The 22,844-nt window shown below is 44.3% G+C and overlaps 1 protein-coding gene across 8 annotated transcripts in view; it reads right to left on the reverse strand.

Annotated features, from left to right (window-relative positions):
* Positions 1–22,844, reverse strand: part of plxna2 (plexin A2) — a 565,853-nt gene that overhangs the window by 125,508 nt on the left and 417,501 nt on the right. For all 8 annotated transcript variants that reach the window (XM_072279001.1, XM_072279002.1, XM_072279005.1 and 5 more), the window contains exon 13: positions 19,990–20,141. In XM_072279001.1, coding sequence (XP_072135102.1) covers positions 19,990–20,141 — 152 coding nt within the window. The remainder of the gene's footprint in view (positions 1–19,989; positions 20,142–22,844) is intronic.

A 22,844-nucleotide genomic window follows, 5' to 3' on the forward strand; every position in this document is an offset into this window, starting at 1 on the left:
CCTATGATTTGTCCTCCACAGCTGCCTGTGGCAACAAATTCCACAGATTCACCACCCCTCTGGCTAAAGAAATTCCTCCTGATCTCTGCTCTAAAGGAATATACTTTTATTCTGAGGCTTGCTTCAGTAAATGAAGGCTAATAGATGTTATGCTCTCCAATCTACTTGTGTTGCCACTTTTCAGGAGATATGGATTTGCATCTCAAGTTTCTGTATGTTAATGCTCATACCACGCCATTAACTGCGTATTTTTCCCATACATTTGATCTTCCAAAGTACAGCACACCATACTTGTCCAAAGTAAGCTACATCAGCTATACCTCCGCCCACATTTTCAGCTGATCTATATCTTGCTCTATCCTTTGACAATCTTCCTCGGCATCCACAACTCTGCCAATTTCCGTGCCATTTTCAAACTTACTAACATGCTGCGTTATGTTTTGGCAATGAACGAGCAAAGGCTTTGAATCTAATGAAACAGAATTAAGGAATGTTTAGTAGTTGTTAATTTTCACACTTTGCTGGCACTGGCCTGTGATGAGAAAATAACGGAACTTTTAGCCAACTCTGAAATCACTGCAGCATTGTGCTTCTATAACATCCGCTGAAACAGCTTTTTCAGGGGTTATGCACTCAAATGGAAACTGTCTTAAAGCACAGTCTCATTAACATTGTAAAGAGGCAGCTTTTGGACAGCGTCGTAGAGGCCGCATGTGTACGTCCTGTTGCAGAGAGTGCACTGAGGGCAAGGAGTGATGAGCTGTGATCCGTATTGAATGTGGAGCAGTTTAGTGGGAAGTCCTATGGACAATACGTTCTGCTTCTGTGGAACAGGGGTTCCCAAAATGTTTGATGCCATGGACCCCTACCATTAATGGCATTGGGAACTCCTGTAGAACATAAAGGAGTACAGCACAGTACAGGCCTTTTAGGCTGTGTTGTTGTGCCCACCCATACAATTCTACTCCACCATCAGTCCAAGACCATAAGACATAGGAACAGCATTAGGCCATTCAGCCCATCGAGTCTACTCCACCATTTCATTATCGCTGAATTACTTTCCATCTCAACCCAATTTACCTGCCTTCTACCTGCAACCTTTGACACTGGAAGCATGGGGACACTTACAGGCTGCCCAGCACAATCCTTGCTAATTTTATTTGACGCAAACTACGCATTACATTTCATGTTACGACATACATGTGACAAGTAAAGCTTTATCTTTATAATCTTTGTTTCATTTGCAAACTTACTAACTCACCCTTCACGTTCTTGTCCTTTATAAAAATCACAAAGAGCAGGGGTCCCAGAACCGATCCCTGTGGAACACCACTAGTCCCCAGTCTCCAGGAATACAATTCACCTGCTACTATCCTCTGTAGACAAGCCAATTCTCAATCCACGCAGCCAAATTTCCATAGATCGCATGCCTCCTGACTTTCTGGAAGAGCTTACCATGGGGAACTTGGTCAGATGCCTTACTGGCCACATCCACCACTCTGCCTTCTTCAGATTGTTTACTCATGTCCTCAAGCAGGCTCATGAAGCATGACCTGCCCCTCACAAAGGCATCACTAATCAGCCTGTGCTTCTCCAAATGCTCGTAAATCCAGTCTCTGCAAATCCTCTCCACCCACACATTCAGTGATTCAGGATCAGCTTCTTCCCCTCTGCCACCCGCTCTCTGAATGGACACTGTGGGGAATGAGCTTCCAGCAGAAGTGGTTGAGGCAGGTTCGATGTTGTCGTTTAAAGTTAAATTGGATAGCTATATGGACAGGAAAGGAATGGAGGGTTATGGGCTGAGTACAGATCGGCGGGAATAGGATAGGGTAAGAGTTCGGCATGGACTAGAAGGGCCGAGATGGCTTGTTTCCGTGCTGTAATTGTTATATGGTTATATTGAACCCATGAACAATATCTCACTACTTTTTTTATTTCTGTTTTTTTTGGACTACTTATTTTAACTTAACTATTTAATAGACATATGGAATTACTTACTATAATTCATTTTCTCACTATATTTATTTTTCATGTATTTTCATTGAACTGCTGTCATAAAGTTAATGAATTTCACAACATATGCTGATGATAATAATTCTGATTCTGAATAGTTTGCACAACACTGACGCAAGACTCACCGGTCAATAATTCCCAGAATTATCCCCATGATCCTTCTTGGATAATGGAACAATATTTGCCACCCTCCAATCCTTCTGCTCCATGTTTCCACTTACAACATCTGCCCTGAAATACTGATGTTACATTGCTTCCTCTTCCAGTCACAGTGTAGGCTTTGGTGTAATGTTGGAAGAGAAGTGACCTCTGTAAGGCACTACAACACACATCAAAGTTGCTGGTGAATGCAGCAGGCCAGGCAGCATCTCCAGGAAGAGGTACAGTCGACATTTCGGGTCGAGACCCTTCGTCAGGACTAACTGAAGGAAGAGCTAGTAAGAGATTTGATAGGGGGAAGGGGAGATCCGAAATGATAGGAGAAGACAGGAGGGGGAGGGATGGAGCCAAGAGCTGGACAGGTGATTGGCAAAAGGGATATGAGAGGATCATGGGACAGGAGGCCTAGGGAGAAGGAAAAGGGGGAGGGAGGAAAAACCCAGAGGATGGGCAAGGGGTATAGTCAGAGGGACAGAGGGAGAAAAAGGAGAGAGAGAGAAAGAATGTGTGTATATAAATAAATAACGGATGGGGTACGAGGGGGAGGTGGGGCAATAGCGGAAGTTAGAGAAGTCAATGTTGGCGGAAGTTAGAGCAGTCAATGTTAGCGGAAGTTAGAGAAGTCAAAATCGTGTTAAATCGTGTTTACCTTTGTAAGGCACTGTCTATCAGTGGACAAGCATGCTTTGACAAGGTGTATGAACAAGTCCTATCAATATAGCCACCAGCAGAGATGTTACTCTCTCTCTACCACGGCTCCCCTTGTCTAACAGAATAGACAGGCAGCATGGTAGTGCAGCAGTTAATGTAACACTTTACACTGCCAGTTGTAAGATACGGGTTCAGTTCCCATTGCTGTCTGTAAGGAGCTTGTACGTTCTCCCCATAAATATGTGGGTTTCCTCAGGGTGCTCCAGTTTCCTCCCACATTCCAAAGATATATGGGTTAGGACTAGTGTACTGTGAACATGCTATGTTGGTGCCGGAGAGGGGAGGGGGGACTTCGGGGTTCTGATGTTTCCATTGTTCATTCTATAAAGTTTCTTGTTTTGTGGATGTCTGTGAAGAGTAAGAATTTCAAGTTGTATACTGTATACGTAGTCTGATATTAAATTGAACCATTTGATTAGATTTTGACACTTGCTGACTTCCCCCAGTACATCCTTTGACTGTGTTAGTCATTGACCACAAAACAATGCATTCCACTGTACGTCTCAATATAAATGTGGCATATAAAGCTAACACCAACTGGGTTACTTCAACACAGTAAGTAACTACAAGTGAGTTTGTATTATTGGACAAGAATGATAAGTTAATTTTGTTTATCTGGCAATTTCTACAGGTGGTACAAGACTACTTGTCCTGTAGCTAGTACTGACAGACCAATATGCCTCATCTTTATTGTGGAGTTTGAAGATTTCAGACAAAGACTTGGCAAGGGTCCAGCACTTCACTAAACGCCAATGTGTAAATGCTCCGATTGAGTGTTTAGTCTGGCTGTTACCTGCCAGCTTTAATTTCAAACAATAGAATAATTAATCTCAATTGCAAATAACTTGTGTCAGACGGTGAAACACAGGGAGAAAATGCTGCAAGTAGGAAGTGTTGACAGAGTATCTGTTGAAAATACAAGAATGAATGTTTTCTGTTGCATTAGATTTATAGTACAGTACAATATATTGCAGTCTCATCAGCCCTTAATCTAACTCAAGGTCAGTTTAACCAGGGGTTCTCAAACTGGGGCCACGGATCCCTTGTCTAATAGTATTGGTCCATGGCATAAAAAACTTTGGGAACCCTGATATAACTCTTCCTTTCTACAGAGTCCCCAATTTTTCTTTCCTCCATGTGTCTATCTAAGAGTCCCTTAAAGGTCCCTAATGCGGCTGTCTCTACCTCCACCCTGGCAGTATGGTCCATGCACACACCACTCTCTGTGTAAAACCTACCTTGGAACTTCCCCCTATACTTTCCTCCAATCACCTTAAAATTGTGTCCTCTCATATTAGCCCTTTCCGTCCCAAAGAGAAAAGCTCCAGCCCACTCAACTTTTTCTCAAAAAAACATGATCTCTAACCCAAGAAAATCCTAGTAAGTCTCCTCAGAACCCTCTCTGAAGCTTCCACGTCCTTCCTACTATCAGGTGATGAGAACTGAACACAATATCAAAATGTGGTTCAAACAGCATTTATTTAGTTGCAACTCTACCTCGTGGCTCTTGACCTCAATCCCCCAACTAATGAAGTCAACACACTGTATATCTTCTTAACCAGCTTATCAACATGCTTGGCAACTTTGAGGGATCTATGTATATCGACCCCAAGATCCCTCTGCTCCTTCATACTGCTAAGAATCCTGCCATTAATCCTGTATCCTACCTTCGATTTCAACTTTCCAGCATGAAAATACAAAAAAATCCAAAGTGCAAAGGGACTGCAGGATTCCCTAAAGGTTAAATTGCAGGTTCAGTGGGTGGTGAGGTAGGCAAATGCAATGTTGTAACTCATTTCGCGAAGACTAGAATATAAAAGCAAGGATGTAATGTTGAGGCTTTTTAAGGCATTGTTAAGGTCTCACTTAGAGCACATCCTTATCTAAGAACGGATGTGCTAAAATTGGAGAGGGTACAGAGGAAGTTCGTGAGAATGGTTCCGCAAATGAAAGGCTAATCATATGAGGACCAATTGATGGCTCTGGGCCTGCACTCCCTGGAATTCAGAACAATGAGGGTGGATCTCAATGAAGACTATCAAATATTGAAAAGCTTCGATAGAGCGGATATGGAAAGGGTTTCCAATGGTGGGGGAGTCTAAGACCAGAGGGTACAGCCTCAGAATAGAGTGACATCCATTTAGAATGGAGATGAGGAGGGATTTCTTTAGCCAGAGAGTGGTAATCTGTGGAAGTTGTTGCCACAGGTGGCTGTGGAAGCCAAGTCATTGGGTAAATTTAAGGCAGAGCTTGATAGATTCTTGATTGGTCAGGGCATGAAGGGATATGGGGAGAGGCAGAAGATTGGGGCTGAGAGGAAAAATGGATCAGCCATGATGAAATGGCAGAGCAGACTCGATGGGCCAAATGGCCTGATTCTGCTCCTGTATCTACTAGTCTTATGAGTGACCATACTTCTGTGGATTGATTTCCTTTATAAAATCAGTTTTGAATAAAATATAGAAGGTGAAAGGAGTTAACTTGTGATGGGAGGGGACTATTTGTCTCTGCACTAATCAAAGATTGTGATCAATTAGATGCACTAATCAAGCTTCGAGTTAAACGTCGCAAACACCTGAAATTAATGGAAAAATTAATTATAGAGCTAGACTAAAGCCTTACATAAATCAGCTCCCCCCTGGATTTAACAGATGGTTCAATTTTCAGATTAAAATAGCGAGCTGAGAAATATCACACTAGCGTTTTTGAACGTTTGTCTGCCAACAGAGTTTGCTACTTGAGAATATTTACAGTGATCTTAAACTCTCTCTGAACTGAAAGGGTTAAAATGGACTTTCATGAATACAAACAGCTTATTTTTGGTAAGGTTTATTGAAATTCATTTCAGACTGAAAGATATTCAGAGCAGGGATCTACTCTCTATGTAAACATTCACCTCTTCCCTGTATACAAATTAGCTTTTTTGATGGTGTTCCCCTTACCAAATCGGGATCCTTGTTTGCCTGATTTGGCCTGCCTTTACGGCAACAGAACAGCGGAGTACAGTGGAGAGCTCGATATCTGATGTCAATCTAAGCCACCATCCCAATGTAATCAGCAGGGCATTCTAACTGGCTGCATCACTGCCAGGTATCGGGGGAGGGGGGTCTACTGCACAGGATCAAAGTAAACTACCGAGTTGTAAATTTAGTCAGCTTCATCATGTGCACTGGCCTCTGTATCCAGGCTTTCGTCAAGGAGTGAAGCCTCCAAAAGGCATCATTCCCCAGGACATGCCCTCTTCTCATTGCTGCCATCAGGGAGGAGGTACAGGAGCCTGAAGGCACACACTCAGTGATTCAGGAACAGCTTCTTCCCCTCTGCCATCAGATTTCTGAATGGACACGACTTCACTACTTCTTTACTTCCTATTTTCTGAACTACTTAGTTCATTTAATTATTTAATATACAGATACTGTAATTCAGTTTTCTTTTTCTCTGCGTTATTATTGTACCGCTGCTGCAAAGCTAACAAATTTTACGACGTGTGCTAGTGACACTAAATCTGGTTCCAATTCTTACCAAATCAGGATCCTTGTTTTTTTTAAGTGCAATTGTGTGTCTTAGCCTGTCTTTACGGCAACAGAACAGCGAGGTACAGTGGAGAGCTCGATATCTGATGCTCTCCTACATGTTAATCTAAGCCACCACCCCAATGTAATCAGCAGGGTGGCCCAGACGGGAAAGGCACACCGAAGCTCCAGATGGATTTCAATCTTTATGTATGCCTGACCTGCTCAATGGGTTGGATTTCAGTCATCTCAGCTTCATACACAGTGGTAAATTGGTCAGATTCTATTGTGCACTCGCTGCTGGTGGTCAGCACAAGCCTATTCAGTCAGGATCAATCTAATTCTCACTTACAGTCTGTGATCGAGAATTCTCGGTGGAGTAGCTGCTGGGACGATCTAACTCACTGCGAGGGATCGCTCTGGGTTTGTGTAACTCTGCTGCTCCATGAAAATCTCCAATCGGTAGGCAGTGAACTCAGTTCTGTTCATTGGGAATCCAACTATAGACAGGAACTTTACATCCTTGCACCATTCACTAACCTGAATCCAAAGTTGGAGCAACTCAGAGCTTCAGGCAACTGTAAAGGGATTGAGAGTTGATATTTCGGGCTGAGATCCTTCATTAGGACTGGAAGAAGCTAGGCAGAGAAGGTGGTGGGGGAGGGGAAGGACTATAAGCTAGAAGGAGATAGGTGAAGCCAGGTGGAGGGGAGGAGGTTGAATTGAGAAGCTGGGAAGTGATAGGTGGAGAAGGTAAAGGGCTGAAGAAGAAGGAACCTGAGGGGAGAGTGGACCATGGGAGAAAGGGAAGGAGGAACACATTGGGCAACACATGGAAAATGTTGGAGGAATTTAGCAGGTCAGGCAACTCACATGAAGGGAAATGAACAGTTAACATGTTGGTCTGAGACTCTTCATTAGACCACAAGACCGTGACACATAAGTCAGCCCGCATTTAGTGTGTGTTGCTCCAGATTCCCAGTATCTGCATTCTTGTGCCTCTGAATTATGTATGTAACTTGACTTTACAGAATAAAATTACAACCTGCGATTCAGTGTGGTCTGATCCACTAACAGCCTTGACAAATTCTAGCCTAATCCCCCATTTCCTCATTCCCTTGAGGACAAAAAAATCAGTTTCTGAGTACAACAGCCCTCTGGGTTGCAGGATTCCTAACTCTTGGAAACAAATCCCGAGACAATAATTCCCATTTCAGGTCAGCTCTACTTGCGTGTTAACCAAATGTTCAGTGAATTCTTTCGATGTCTACCCTTGCTAACTACTGTGGTTCCTAGTGTTGCAAATCTCTCAACCATTGCAAAATATTCCATTATATATTCAGAATCAGAATCTGGTTTATTATCACGGGCACTGGCATTAAGTTGGATAAGTCGCTGGGACCGGATGAGATGTACCCCAGACGACTGTGGGAGGCGAGGGAGGAGATTGCTGAGCCTCTGGCGATGATCTTTGCATCATCAATGGGGACAGGAGAGGTTCCGGAGGATTGGAGGGTTGCAGATGTTGTTCCCTTATTCAAGAAAGGGAGCAGAGATAGCCCAGGAAATTATAGACCAGTGAGTCTTACTTCAGTGGTTAGTAAGTTGATGGAAAAGATCCTGAGAGGCAGGATTTATGAACATTTGGAGAGGTATAATATGATTAGGAATAGTCAGCATGGCTTTGTCAAAGGCAGGTCGTGCCTTACGAGCCTGATTGAACTTTTTGCATGGATGTCTGTGACCTGTGGTGTGCCTCAGGGATCTGTTTGGGGAAACCCTCTCTTTGTGATTTTTATAAATGACCTTGATGAGGAAGTGGAGGGATGGGTTAGTAAATTTGCTGATGACACAAAGGTTGGGGGTGTTGTGGATAGTGTGGAGGCCTGTCAGAGGTTACAGAGGGACATCAATAGGATGCAAAACTGGGCTGAGAAGTGGCAGATGGAGTTCAACCCAGATAAGCGTGAGGTGATTCATTTTGGTAGGTCAGATATGATGGCAGAATACAGTATTAATGGTAAGACTCTAGGCAGTGTGGAGGGTCAGAGGGATCTTAGGGTCCAAGTCCATAGGACACTCAAAGCTGCTGCGCAGGTTGACTCTGTGGTTAAGAAGGCATACGGTGCATTGGCTTTCATCAACTGTGGGATTGAGTTTAAGAGCTGAGGGGTAATGTTACAGTCAACTAGTGGAATGGTGCCGCAGCAACAACCTGGCACTCAATGTCAGTGAGACGAAAGAGTTGTTTGTGGACTTCAGGAAGGGTAAGACGAAGGAACACATACCAATCCTCATAAAGGGATCAGAAGTAGAGAGAGTGAGCAGTCTCAAGTTCCTGGGTGTCAAGATCTCTGAGGATCTAACCTGGTCCCAACATATTGATGTAGTTATGAAGAAGGCAAGACTGCGGCTATACTTTATTAGGAGTTTGAAGAGATTTGGCATGTCAACAAATACACTCAAAAGCTTCTATAGTTGTACTGTGGAGAGCGTTCTGACAGGCTGCATCACTGTCTGGTATGGAGAGGCTACTGAACAAGACTGAAAGAAGCTGCAGAAGGTTGTAAGTTTAGTCAGCCTGCGCACAAGCCTACAAATACCCAGGACATCTTCAAGGAGCGGTGTCTCAGAAAGGCAGCGTCCATTATTAAGGACCTCCAGCACCCAGAGCATGCCCTTTTCTCACTGTTACCATCAGGTAGGAGATACAGAAGCCTGAAGGCCCACACTCAGTGATTCAGAAACAGCTTCTTCCCCTCTGCCATCCGATTCCTAAATGGACATTGAAGCTTTGGACACTACCTTATTTTTTTTTAATATACAGTATTTCTGTTTTTGCATGTTTTTAAAAAAATCTATTCAATATACATAATTGATTTACTTTATCATTATTATATTTTATTTTGTTTATTTATTTTCTCTCTGTTGGATTATGTATTGCATTGAACTGCTGCTGCTGCTAAGTTAACAAATTTCACGTCACATGCCGGTGATAATAAACCTGATTCTGATTCTGATATAGGACTCTGGTCAGACCCCACTTGGAGTACTGTGCTCAGTGCAGGTTGCCTCACTATAGGAAGGATGTGGAAACTATAGAAAGGGTGCAGAGGAGAATTACAAGGATGTTGCCTGGATTGGGGAGCATTCCTTACGAGAATAGGTTGAGTGAACTTGGCCTTTTCTCCTTGGGAGCGACGGAGGATGAGAGGTGACCTGATAGAGGTATATAAGATGATGAGAGGCATTGATCGTGTGGATAGTCAGAGGCTTTTCCCCAAGGCCAAAATGGCTGTCATGAAAGGGCACAGTTTTAAGGTGTTTGGGAGTAGGTGTAAAAGAGATGTCAGAGCTAAGTTTTTTTACGCAGAGAGTAGTGAGTGCGTAGAATGGGCTGCTGGTGATGGTGGTGGAGGAGGAAAAGATAGGGTTTTTTAAGAGACTCCTGGATAGGTACATGGAGCTTAGAAAAACAGAGGGCTATGAGTAACCATAGGTAATTTCTAAGGTAAGTACATGTTTGGCACAGCATTGTGGCCGAAGGGCCTATATTGTGCTGTAGTTTTTCTGTTTTCAATGTGTTGTGAAATTTGTTAACTTGGTATGAATGTAGAATTACACGTTCGTACATCGTTCACCAGCTCTCTGACCAATTGTTATCTGTTGCCACCCGTTTTCAACTTAAGACCATAAGATTAGAGGAGCTATTTGGCCCATTGAATCTGCTCTGTATTCCACTGTAGCTGATTTATTATCCTTCTCAAACCCAATCTCCGGCCTTCTCCCCTTAAACTTTGAGACCCTGAAAATCAAGTACCTATTCAACATTTGCTTTAAATGTACCCAGTGATTTGGGCGCCACAGCTGTTTGTGGCAAGAATTCTACAGATTTACTACTCTCTGGTTAAAGAACTTCTTCTTCATCTCTATTTTAAAGGGATGTCCCTCTATTCTGAGGCAGTGCCCTCTTGCATCTAGACACTCACACCATAGGTAATATCTTCTCCACATTCACTATATCTAACCCTTTCAACATTGAATAGATTTCAGTGAGATCCCTCCAGCCCTCAGTCATCTAAATTCCAGTCTCTACATGCCCAAAGCCATAAAATGTTCCTTTCATACCCTTTCATTCCTGGAACATTCTTGTGAACTTCCTCTGGATCCTCTCCAATGCCAAGATAAGGAGCCCAAAACTGCTCACAATACTCCGAGTGTGGTCTGACCAATGCCTTATAAAGTCTCAATTTAAAGTTCTTCAGAACTTCATCTCCCATCACACACACACACACACACACACACACACACACAAAATGCTGGAGGAACTTGGGAGATCAGGCTGCATCTGAGGAAATTAATAAATAGTTGATGTTTTGGGTCTTCAGGACTGGAAGGGAAGGGGGAAGACACCAGAGTAAAAAGGTTGAGGAGGGGAGGGGAAGGTGAAATCAGGTGGAAAGGAAGGGTAAAGGCCTGGAGAAGAAAGAATCTGATGGAAGAAGAGGAGGTCATGGACTGACATGTTGGAATTGGGAATGAGAATTGGAATTGAGATAGTTGGCCACCAGGAAGTTCTGCTTTTGGCAGATGGTGTGAAGTGCTTGACGAAGTGCTCGATTTCTTCTTCCAGTAAAAAACTTCCCTTCTCCTCCCCTCCTCATCTATTCCTCACCTTGGCCCCTTACCTCTTCTCACCTGCTTATCACCTCCTCCTGGGCCCCTCCTCCTTTTCTTTCTCCCACGGTCCTCTCCCCTCTTTTGTCAGATTACTTCTTCTCCAGCCGTTTACCTTACTTTACTTTATTGTCGCCAAACAATTGATACTAGAGCGTACACTCATCACAGCGATATTTGATTCTGCGCTTTGCGCTCCCTGGAGTACAAATTGATAGTAAATATTAAAAATTTAAATTATAAATCATAAATAGAAAATAGAAAAGGGAAAGTAAGGTAGTGCAAAAAAAAACGAGAGGCAGGTCTGGATATTTGGAGGGTATGGCCCAGATCTGGGTCCCACCCAGCAGGCCTCACCTATCATCTTCTAGCTATCCTCCTTCCCCTCCCCCTTCCTTTCCATTCCTGAAGAAGTGTCTCAGCCCAAAATGTCAACTGTTTATTAATGTGCATAGATGCTGCCTGACCTGTTGAATTCCTCCAGCATTTTGTGTGTGTATTTTGGACTTTCAGCACTTACAGAATTTCTCATGTTAAATTCCCCTGATTACTGCATCAGCATAAATACAACAGATTCACTTTTGACACCTATTCAACAGGCAAAAAATTGGGAACGGGAGGAATAGAAAATAAAAACAGGAAAAGCTCAGCACACTTGTTTTTCAGTCTATGTAAAGGGTAGTGTTACCAATTTCCATGCCATCCGGTCACAGGCTTACCCTCTCTTTTGCTCTGCTCATTCACACTTTCTCTGCAACCTAAAACTTATTTAGTTTCCTTTTATGCTCTTCCCAGTTCTGAGGAAGTTCACTGGCTGTAAACATTGCCTCCACACACACTGTTTGACCTGCTGAGAGTTTCCGAATTCCATGGGCCGATGTTACATTGATGGGAAGCGGCTGTATCACTGATCTCTGGCTGAGGAAAGACTCAGCTATACTCTTCCAGCCAAGATTAATGGTTCTGATGCTCTGGTTTCCATTAACTGATTGCCTACTCTGAAAAAATCCTCAACCCGGAGACCTTATATTCTGCAGCTACCCTGAGGAAATTAAGGAAAAATCTACTCACTGGTCATCTACTCTTGACATTCAAAACCTTTTCATTCAGACACCCATCCAAATGTAGATGCTGGAATTTGGAGCAGTTCCTCCAAAGGTTTGTGTTTTTAACATCAGGATTTATGTTCACTTGGAAAGACAGGAACTGGATAGGGAGAGTCAGCATGGTTTTCTGCAGGGGAGATCATGTCTCACAAATCTGAAGTTGGGTCAGACTAGAACTAGAGGTCATAGGTTTAGGGTAAAAGGTGAAATGCTTATCAGCGATGATGAAATTTTGGAACAGACTCAATGGGCTGAATGGCCTAATTCTGCTCTTATGTCTTGTGCCTAAGGGGAAAATGAGGGGGGGACGTCTTCACTGAGGGTGGTGTGAATGCAGAAGAAGATGCCAGCGGAAGTGGTTCGATTTCAATGTTTAAGAGGAAGATGGGTAGGTACACGGATTGTCCAGGTGCAGGTCGATGGGACAAGGCAGAATGGTTCAGCATGGACTGGATGGGCTGATGGGCTTGCTTGTCTGCTTCAATGATCTACGACTCTACCTGTTTCAAATTTTTTGAGGAGGTAACTAAGAAAATTGATAAAATGAGTTGTGGTTTAATGGGATTTTAGTAAGACTTTTGATAAGGTCCCCTAAGGTAGGCTGGTCCAGAGAGTAAACTGCAAGGTCTGAGGTCTTTGAAACTGGAAACCTGGGTGGATAGGATAGTGAAGAAAGTGTTTACCTTACTAACCTTCTTATACGCTCTGTGTATGAGTTGGGATGTCAGGTTGCAGCTGTACAAAACACTGGTTAGGTCACAGTTGGAAAATTGTGCGCAGTTCTGGGCAGCAAGCATTCGAATGAATGCAGGAGGGCTCGAGAGAGTGAAAATCCAACAGAAAGCTACCTGCGGTGGGCGGATGTAGTTACAAGGAGATTGAATAGGCCGGGACCGCTCTTAGGCTACCAACACACCTAAGAACGTGCTGAAGGCAGCCTGCATGCGTTGCCGCACATTCCGGCACCAACAAGCAGGAAGTTGAGTGGTGACTATAGCAGTTTATAACATCATGGGGGCAGAGATCAGAACTTCTAGCCTAATATTAGAGGACATAGCTTACGGTGAAAGGGGAGGAATCTATACAGGATCTGAAACTTTTTTGGGGGCCTGAATGGAATCAAGTGATGTAGACTTAACGGAACCAAGTGATGCTGAGGTAAATGACCAGCTATAATGGGATGGCAGAACCAGTTGGGCCAAATGGCCTAATTCTGCTCCTATGTCTTATGGTCTTACAGAGCACCAGAGGGGAGTAAGAAAACAAATTGTTGCTTGTGTCTAGTTCTCATGTTCTCATTCTAAATCAACGTATTCGGTCCTGTTTTACTGTTTACTGACAGCAGTTGGACAAAATGGTTCTCAAAAATAAAGAGGTCTATTAATACTTTCTGTTCCCTTTTTATGACAAAACTGCATAATTTAAAAAAAAACAGCGGACCTCACATCATGTGAATTAAATCATCCTTTTTCCTAAAATGCATTGCAGATGTGTTTTTATTTCCATTTTCAGAATATTTTTGGTAAAGAACTTGGCATGGACTGCCAGTTTTTTTTCATTGTTCCCAAATGACATAATTAACTTCTCAGCAGCTGGAATGGTCTCAGTTTAATTTGTATGTGAGGCTGGACGAAGGAGCCATGACATTACAGGCGAAGCTGGCTGTTCTTAAAGTGGATTGGAAGAGGTCACGTGGAGGAGAGACAGGATCGATGTGGCAGAAAGCAGCACTTAGCAACGTTTACTGAAAGAGATTCTATGATAAGAACCGTGACCTTCTTCGATATGATCACCCTCGATATTAGCAAAATGCAATGCACGTGTGAGAGGCTTTATGACCAATTAATATCACATCGGCCAATCATAGCTGTAATTTACTGAGCTATAATTTACAATAAATTAGCAAACTGGAACAAGACACGCTCATGTTGACTGGAGTTTGAGATGTTTAGCAGAAGCCTCAGTAATAATGAATAACATAAGGCCAGAAGGTCAAACGCTGAGTCTTTGTCGAGGGATATACTGAGTAATTTGCAGTGTGGTGAGGAATTTTTAAAATCTGGGCACCACAGGGTCGAAATGCTGAACCAAAACACAGTCAGCTCTGAGGGGAAGGTCACTATTTCAGTGACTGATGTCAGCTTCACTAGCAGGGCTGGGTGGCTGCTCTGTGCTGTATCATTGCCCCTGGTGCGGGGCAGTCTCAGTCAGCCGTACCTCACCCTCAGGCACAGCGGCAAGGCCGGCTGGATTCGGACAGGAAATATAAATGGATGGCTGCTTCAAACTCCAGAATCCCACTAGCACGGAGCCACAATTCTCAGAGGCAAACAGAGCAGGGGTCAAAATAAATCCAATTCTCTTTCTGATTCATCTCAGCACCAAGACACGTGGAGATTCTGAAAGTCCTCAGCGAAACCCAGAACATTCAGCTTCAGCACAACTACAGGGATGTTGCTTGGACTTGAAGACCTGAGTTATAGGGAAAGGTTGAATCGGTTTGGAATTTATTCCCTGAAGGCTAAAAGAATGAGGGGAGATTTGATAGAGGTGTACAAAATCATGAGGGACATAGATGGTGACTATGCTTCTCTAAATACTTGTAAGTTGTGTCTCAAAGAATCCTCTCTGATAATTTGCCCACCGCTGAAGTACACCTCACTGATCTATAATTCCAAGGGTTATTCCTCACCCTGACTTGAAGAAAGGAATAACATTGATCAGAACCGCAGACTCTGCCTGTGGTCAATGTATGATGGACAGATGTAGTTACAAGGAGATTGAATAGGCTGGGACTGAGCTGTGCAACAGGTTAGACAACTGCGTTCACAAATATGCACGTTCCAGCTAATTTCTCTTTCATTTTGGTGATATTTAACTTCCCTCTTTTCGTTGTAGTGTTGTTGAAATTTGAGCAAAAGCACAGCAATGTTATGCTCCCTACCTCCCTCATCCTTGTCTGGGGAAGCAGACTACTGTCTCGACTGATGCTGGAGAGGAGTAGTTTTCATTTAGTAATTAGATATTGCTTTCAGCCCTGGAGTTGGCAGTTTACTTTCAGTTTGAGAGCTTTAGCTAATGGTCCTGTTGGCCTAGCTTTCATTGGTTTCATTTTCCTTAAAATTCTGCAACAGTTCTCATTTAAATCAGTGAACTGTTGACTTGCTTCAGTCTCTCTCTCTCTCTCTTTCTCTCCCTCCCTCCCTCTCGCCCCTCCCTCCCTCCCTCTCCCCAAATGGACCATATCCAACCATTCCAACAGGTACTACTCCTGTGGCCAGTGACGACACAAAGATCATCACCAAAGGCACAGAAATCTATTCCCATGCTTCCCGTAGTAACCTGGGTTATATCCCGTTTAGCCCCAGGGACTTAAGTATCCTAACGTTTTTCAGAAGTTCCAGCACATCCTTAACATCAGCCTGTTCTACACTGACCTCACAAACGTCAAGGTCCCTGGTAAATTACTGAAGCAAAGTATTCCTTACCCTCAGAGCAAAGAGTCACTACCCAGAGTGAAAAAAAATTCCTTGTGTTGCTTGCTTTTATTAAAGCATTGAGTTCAAAAGTCAAGGGGTCATGTTGAAACTTTATAAAACTTTGGTTAGGCCACATCTGGAGTATTGCATACAGTTCTGGTTGCCTCACTATAGGAAGGATGTTGCCAGCTTGGAGAGGGCACAGAGGAGGTTTACCAGGATGCTGCCTGGTTTAGAGGGTGTGTATATCATGAGAGGCTGGATAAACTTGGGTTGTTTTCTCTGGAGTGCCGGAGGCCAAGGGGAGATCTGGTAGAGGCTTGCAAGTTTGTGAGAGGCAATTATAGAGTACAGAGGGAGTATCTGTTTCCTAGGGTTGAAATGTCTATTACCAGAGGGCACGCATTGAAGGTGAGAAGGGGTAGGTTCAAGGGGATTATGAGGGGTACGTTTTTTACTCAGAGAGTGGTTGACCCCATCTGCCTGGTATGATGGTAGAGGCAAATATATTAGAGGCTTTTAACAGATGTTTGGATAGACAGGCACATGGATGTGAGGAAGATGGAGGGATATGGACGTGGTGTAGGTAGGAGGGATTAGCGTTTGGGTGTTTTTGATTTGCTTTTTAGCTGGTTCAGCACAATGTTGTGGCCCGAATGGCCTCTTCCTGTGCTGTACTATTCTATGTCCTAATCAAACATCTTCAATCAGGATCCTTATAAGCTCAGAAATCGCCATTTTTTCAATCTGGACAGGAAGAGGAGGAACAAGACAGACCGTTCTGGCAGATTGTAGGTGATCTTTTACCTTAGGAGCCCTTTGCTGCGCTAACCCTATATTGCTGACAGGGTTCAGTGAAACCCTGTCTCACTGCTTCCCTTTCGTGATCTCTGCTGCCCTCCGACTCTTCGGCTATGAACTCACCCAGACCTGCTAACACAGCCACATGTCCTTCCTGGGGGCTTATCTCTTTGCTGCCATCTTGTTCACTTCCCACTGGCTTCCCTCCTCCTTTCCTTTCTCCTATGGTCCACACTCCTCTCCGATCCAACCCCTCCTTCTCCAGCCTCGACCTTTTCTCCAGCTTCACCTATCGCCTCCCTTTCCCTCTCTCCCCACCTTTTTACTCTGGTGTCTTCCCCCCTCTTTTCCAGGCCTGAAGAAGGGTCTCAGCCCCAAAATGTTGACTGTTTATTAATTTACAAAGATGCTGCCTGACCTGCTGAGTTCCACCCACATTTTTTTGTGTGTTGCTGTGGATTTCAAGCATCCGCAAAATTTCTTGTGTTTATGATTTGCTGAATCCCTTAATGTGTAAAAAATGGCTGATTTCTGTCTTATTTGGACAGGTACATGGATAGGAAAGGTTTAGAGCACAGGTTCCCAACCATTTTACGCCGTGGACCCCTACTATTAACTGAGGGGTCCATAGACCCCAGGTGGCAACTCCTGGTTTGGAGGGATATGGGCCAAATGAAGGAAAATGGGACCAGCCTAGGTAGGCACCTTTGCAAGCATGGATGAATGGGCTGAAGGGCCTGTTTCTGTGCTATATAACTTGAAGAATGAACTCAGTCTCCATGGTTTTCATTTTCCAAAGACTCACAAACCCCTGAGTGGAAAAATTTCTTCGCAACTCTTTCCTGAATTCCTGACCAGACATTTGAATTTGGAGAAAAATGTGGGAAATTTCTGGACAATTGTAGCATAAATTGCATGGTGTAGTGTGGCAGGGAGTAAAGACACGTCACAGAAGTGGAGTCTCGTTGCCTCATCGTCTGAGAGTCCAGGGCCAAGACTGGATGCCAGCAAGCAGCTAGTTCTGGGATTGGAGGTGTGCGTATGTGAGTCTGTGTGCGCGTGTGTGTGTGTTTGTGTGTGTGTGTGTGTGTGTGTGTGTGTGCACGTGTATGTGCCTATGTCGGTGTGTGTGTGTTTGTGTGCATGTATGTGTGTGTGTGAAGATGTGTGCTTGTGGAGTAGGGTGTGAAGGTTTGTGTCTGCATTGTTGGGTGTGAGGGAGTGTGTGTTTGTGGAGTTGGGTGTAAGGGTGTGTGTGTGGATTGGGTGTGAGGGTGTGTGTGTGTGTGGAATTGGGTGTGAATGTGTATGTGGAATTGGGTGTGAGAGTGTGTGTGTGGAGTTGGGTGTGAGGGTGGGAAAGTGGGTTGTTTCGATGCTGTTGTCATCCTGTTGTTCTGCTGAACATTGTGGGTGTGCTATATTGGAATGTGTGGTGCCCCCAGCAAAATCCTCGGGTTGTGTTGTTTGTCAACAGTGACACATCTCACTGTATGGTTCAGTGCAGACGTGATAAATAAATCTGAATGGGAATGGGTGTTTGCTGGGACCCACGTGACTCTGACACCCAGAGCACACTGAAAATCAGTCCAGCATCTCTGGAGTTCCTCCTGTGCTGGTTACAGCCTGCCCCTGTCTTGAGTTCAATAGAGCTTTGTGTTTACACATCGCCCCATCACCTCATGGGCTCCCTGGCTGCCCCAGCTTCCACCCATGTCCCAAAGACCTGTGTTTTGATAGATTAGTTGGGCACCGTAAATTACCCCTTGTGTGTGGCTGAGTGACAGAATCTGTGAGGAGGTGATGGGGTGAGGGAGAATATGAGGCTGTGGAGGACTGGAGGTTGACAGATTCTTGATTAGTAGGGGCAGCAAAGCTTACAGGGAGATGGCAGGAGAGTGGGGTTGATAGTGAAAATAAATCAGCCATGATGGAACAGTAGAGCTGATTCAATGGGCCAAATAGCCTTACCTGCTCCTATGCTTTATGGTCTCATGTTGAATGAAGTGGGATTAGGGTTAGAGTGAATGGGTGGTTGATGGTCATCATGACCTCTGTGAGCCAACGGGACTGTCTCTGCATTTTCTCTCTGTCTCTCTCGCTCTCTATGAGAACACAGCTCAGTAATCTCCCATCAAACATCTACTTCTCAGATCTTAGCTTGAGTTCTTGTGTCTGAGCAAGCACAAAATGAAACCAAAGGGCGTGGTCACCAGGGGCTGGAGGTTCTTCAAGACAACACCAATATTCAGCCCATTTCGAGCAAGGACTGAGATGGTCTCCACATTCAGACATTGCTGTCAGGACATTTCTAGTGCTGTAAAATTCCTGAACATGGTGCAGGAAGATGACATGGATTTCATGGAAGTCTGTTTGTAGAACGTTTGAATATTGCATCCAACTATCTAAAGTGTTCAACTATCAGCAAGACCAAGGAACTGCTTAGGGACTTCAGGAGAGGGAAACCAGAGGTCCATGAGCCAGAAGATCGGAGGTGGAGAGGAATAGCCACTTTAAATTCCTGGGTGTTACTATTTCAGAGTATCTGTCCTGGACCCAGCACCAAAATGCAATTGCAAAAAAAGCACAGCAGAACCTTTATTTCCCTAAGCATCTGTGGAGGTTTGGCATGATATCTAAAACTTTGACAAACTTCTATAGGTGTGTAGTGGAGAGTATATTGACTGGTTGCATCACAGCCTGGCATGGAAACACTAATGCTGTTGAATGAAAAATTCTACAAAAGGTGGTGGATTTGGCCCAGTCTGTCACGGGTAAAGCCCACCCAACCACTGAGCACGTCTATATGGAACGCTGTCACAGGAGAGCAGCGTCCGTCATCAGGGATCCCCACCACTCAGGTGTCATGCTCTCCTCTCGCTGCTACCACTAGGTAGAAGGTACGAGAGACTTAGCACTTGCATCACCAGGCTCAAGAGCAGTTACTACCCTAAAACCATCAGGCTCTTGAATAAAAGAGGATAACTGCACTCACTTGCCCTATCATTGAAATGTTCCTACAACCAATGATCTCACTGTAAGGACTCGTTATCTCATTATCTCATGTTCTCATTACTTATTGCTATTTATTTATATTTGTATTTGCAGTTTGTTGTCTTCTGCACTCTGGTTGATCTTTCATGGATCCTGTTATTGTTACAATTCTATAGATTTGCTGAGTATGCCCACAGAAAAATGATTCTCAGGGTTGTATATGGTGACTGATACGTACTCTGATAATAAAATGTACTTTGAACTTTGTTACCTTTGTCATCTGACTACATCAATAATTGAATAATTAATTTTAAAAAAGTGAATTATTTAAGCCTGGATGCAGTTGAATAACTAACGTAAAATCCCCTAATTTGGTTTAAATTGACTTAATAAATTCTTCACAAAAGTAACCTAGCACACTTGGCTCAATCATTGGATAATGATCTTGGAGAGTTCTTGACGTGGAAGAGAGTTAAACCAGGTAACAAGAAGTTAATTTATAAATGTACATCACAAAAGGTGGATGAAACTTACTGTTCAGCAATGATATAACCATTCAAGAGTGGGATACACTGGACTCCCGCCACACGGACGCTGTTAGCAATATCCAGGAAATCCAAGCCCAGGTTGACTCCCTGGATGGTCACCTGTGTCCCACCTTCCCGTGGACCAGACACCGGAGTCACCTGAGAAAACAGAGCAGCAGATTCAGCCCACACTTTCCTGACCCCCTCACAGTACGGGAAATTGTATATTCCCTTTTCTGCTCCTGTGACTTACGGTCTTCACCCTTCCCTCCCATCGGGCAGAAAATTAAAAAAACTGCAAGTACGTACCACTAGGCTCAAAAACAGCTTCCATCCTGCTGTTATAAGACTATTGAACAGCTCTCTAGCATGATAAGATGGACTCTTGACCACACGGTCTATCTCGTTATGATTTTGCATCTTGCTGTCTGACTACACTGCCCTTCCTCTGTATTTTTATTTATGCATTTCATTTATCGAGATACCCCGCAGAATTGGCCCTTCCAGCCCTTTGAGCTGCGCCGTCCTGCAATCCCCGATTTAACCCAAGCCTGATCACGGGACAATTTAGAATGTCCAACTTACCTACTAGCCAGTACGTCTTTGGACTGTGGGAAGAAACTGGAGCATCCGGAGAAACCCCATGCATTCCACAGGGAGGACGTATAAACTCCTTTGAGAAGACGTCGGAATTGAACTGAGCTGTAATGTGTTTCGCTAACTGCTATGCTACAGTCACACAGTTATGCTTTATTCTACATTCTGTTATTGCTTTACCTTGGACTACCTCATGCACTGTGTGACGAACTGCTGTCTGGACAGTGTGCAAGACAAGTTTTTTCACTGTATCTCAATACATGCAACAATAGTAATCCAATTTACCAATTCATAAACACTTGAGATTCTGCATTTGCTGGAGTTCCAGGGCAACACACACAAAGTGCTGGAGGAACTCAGCAGGTTAAGCAGCATCTGTGGAGGGGAAATAAACAATCGATGACGAAGGAATCTGATAGGAGAGTGGTCCATGGGAGAAAGAGATGTAGGAGGTGACTGGCAGGTAGGAAGAGAGAGAGCCAGAAGGGGAATGGAAAAAGAGAGAAGGGGGAAACGTGACAGATTATCAGAAGTTCGAGAAATCGACGTTCATGCCATCCAGTTGGGGGCTGCTGAGAAGGAAAATGAGGTGTTGCTTCTCCAACCTGAGAGTGGCTCATTGTGGCAGTAGAAGAGACCATGGGCTGACATGTCAGAATGGGAATGGATGTTCCTCGGGAAAGCCTGCCTTTTGCGGTGGGTGGTGCAAAGGTGCTTGACGAAGCGGTCCCCCCAGTGTAGTTGACGAGCGCTGAAACCTGAGAGCTGTATTAGCGTCGGACATAACAGCAGACACGGTGACAGGCAAGCAGAGACACAGAGCAGGGGTAATGCCAGCTGCATATACTGAAGATGCATTGGAAAGCTTTGCCGGAGATTCAAATGGCCCTGACAGTCCTGTGATAAATAGCGGCTAGATAACCTATTGTGCTTAATTTGCTGCGAAGCCAGCATTCTGCTTATCCGCATTGTTGAACTAACAGTTGCCAAGCAACAGTAACACACACACAAAAAAATTACAACGGAGGTACCAGAGATCAGTGAATTAAAACTGCTGGGGAGTGCGCCCTCCGGATTACAAAGCTTTTCAGAAACTGGAGAGCTAAAACAAAGGCTGCTTTTGTTGTGTGGAACAGAGTGGAGAGAAAGGTTTCTCCCACATCAAAACAGTGGAATGAAGTCCCAATCTTCACAGACGTCGTAGCCAAACATTATAAATAAGAAAGGAAGACATTAAAGAGAGATAAAAGTCAAATTAGGCTCAGGGGACAGCTGAGAAGTTTTCAAAATAGGCATTGATTTTGTTGTTTGGCCCAGATGAGACAGGTCACCTTGATTGTGAAATCTGTTTTTGGATAAATTGCGAGGAAGCTGACTTCTTTCTTCCAATATTGAGGAGATTTGGTATGTCACCAAAGACACTCTCGAACTTCTACAGATGTACCATGGAGAACGTTCCCACTGACAGCAGCGTCTGGTATTGGGGTGGTGGGGGACACTGCACAGGATTGATCGAAATAAGCCGCAGAGAGTTGTGAACTCAGTCAGCTCCATCATGGGCACTAGCTTTCCCAGGGTCCAGGATGTCTACAAGGAGTGATGCCTCAAAAAGGTGCCATCCATCATTAAGGACCTCCGTCCCCTCATCCCACTGCTACCATCAGGGAAGAGGTACAGGAGCCTGAAGGCGCACACTCAGTGATTCAGGCAATGCTTCTTCCCCTCTGCCATTGGTTCTCTGGATGGACGTTGAACCCGTGACCACTACCTCACCACTTGTATTTTCTCTTCTTGCACGGTTTTTATTATTAAGTATTGCATTGTACTGCTACTGCATAAGAACAAACGTCAGACATATACCGGTTATATTAAACCGGTCGCATCCTTTTCAGGGCAGTTAGTCCACCCTTGGTCCCCACCTGGCACTCAGTTCTCACCTGTGGCTCCCCGTAGCTGTTTGCATGCGACAGCGGCCACACCCCGGGCAACGGCTTCGACAGGCCGGCTAAACCAGGTGAGGGTAGTGGACAGGTCTCAAACCCTCGGTGAGATAGGGAAATGTCTACCCTGGCACGTGAAGACAGACTCCGGCGGATTGAGTGGACGAGACCAATGGAAGGTCCAACGGTCAAGAAGGCGGTCTCTGCAAGCGTCGTAGAATGTGTAGAGCATGACAAGACACAGAAGACATCCTGGTCATCCACTGCTCCTAGTCCCATCTCCAGCCATCTCGACTCTGTCTTGCCACTGGATCCAGATGAGAAT

This window comes from Mobula birostris, chromosome 14 (assembly GCF_030028105.1).
Source record: "Mobula birostris isolate sMobBir1 chromosome 14, sMobBir1.hap1, whole genome shotgun sequence".
NCBI lineage: Eukaryota > Metazoa > Chordata > Chondrichthyes > Myliobatiformes > Myliobatidae > Mobula > Mobula birostris.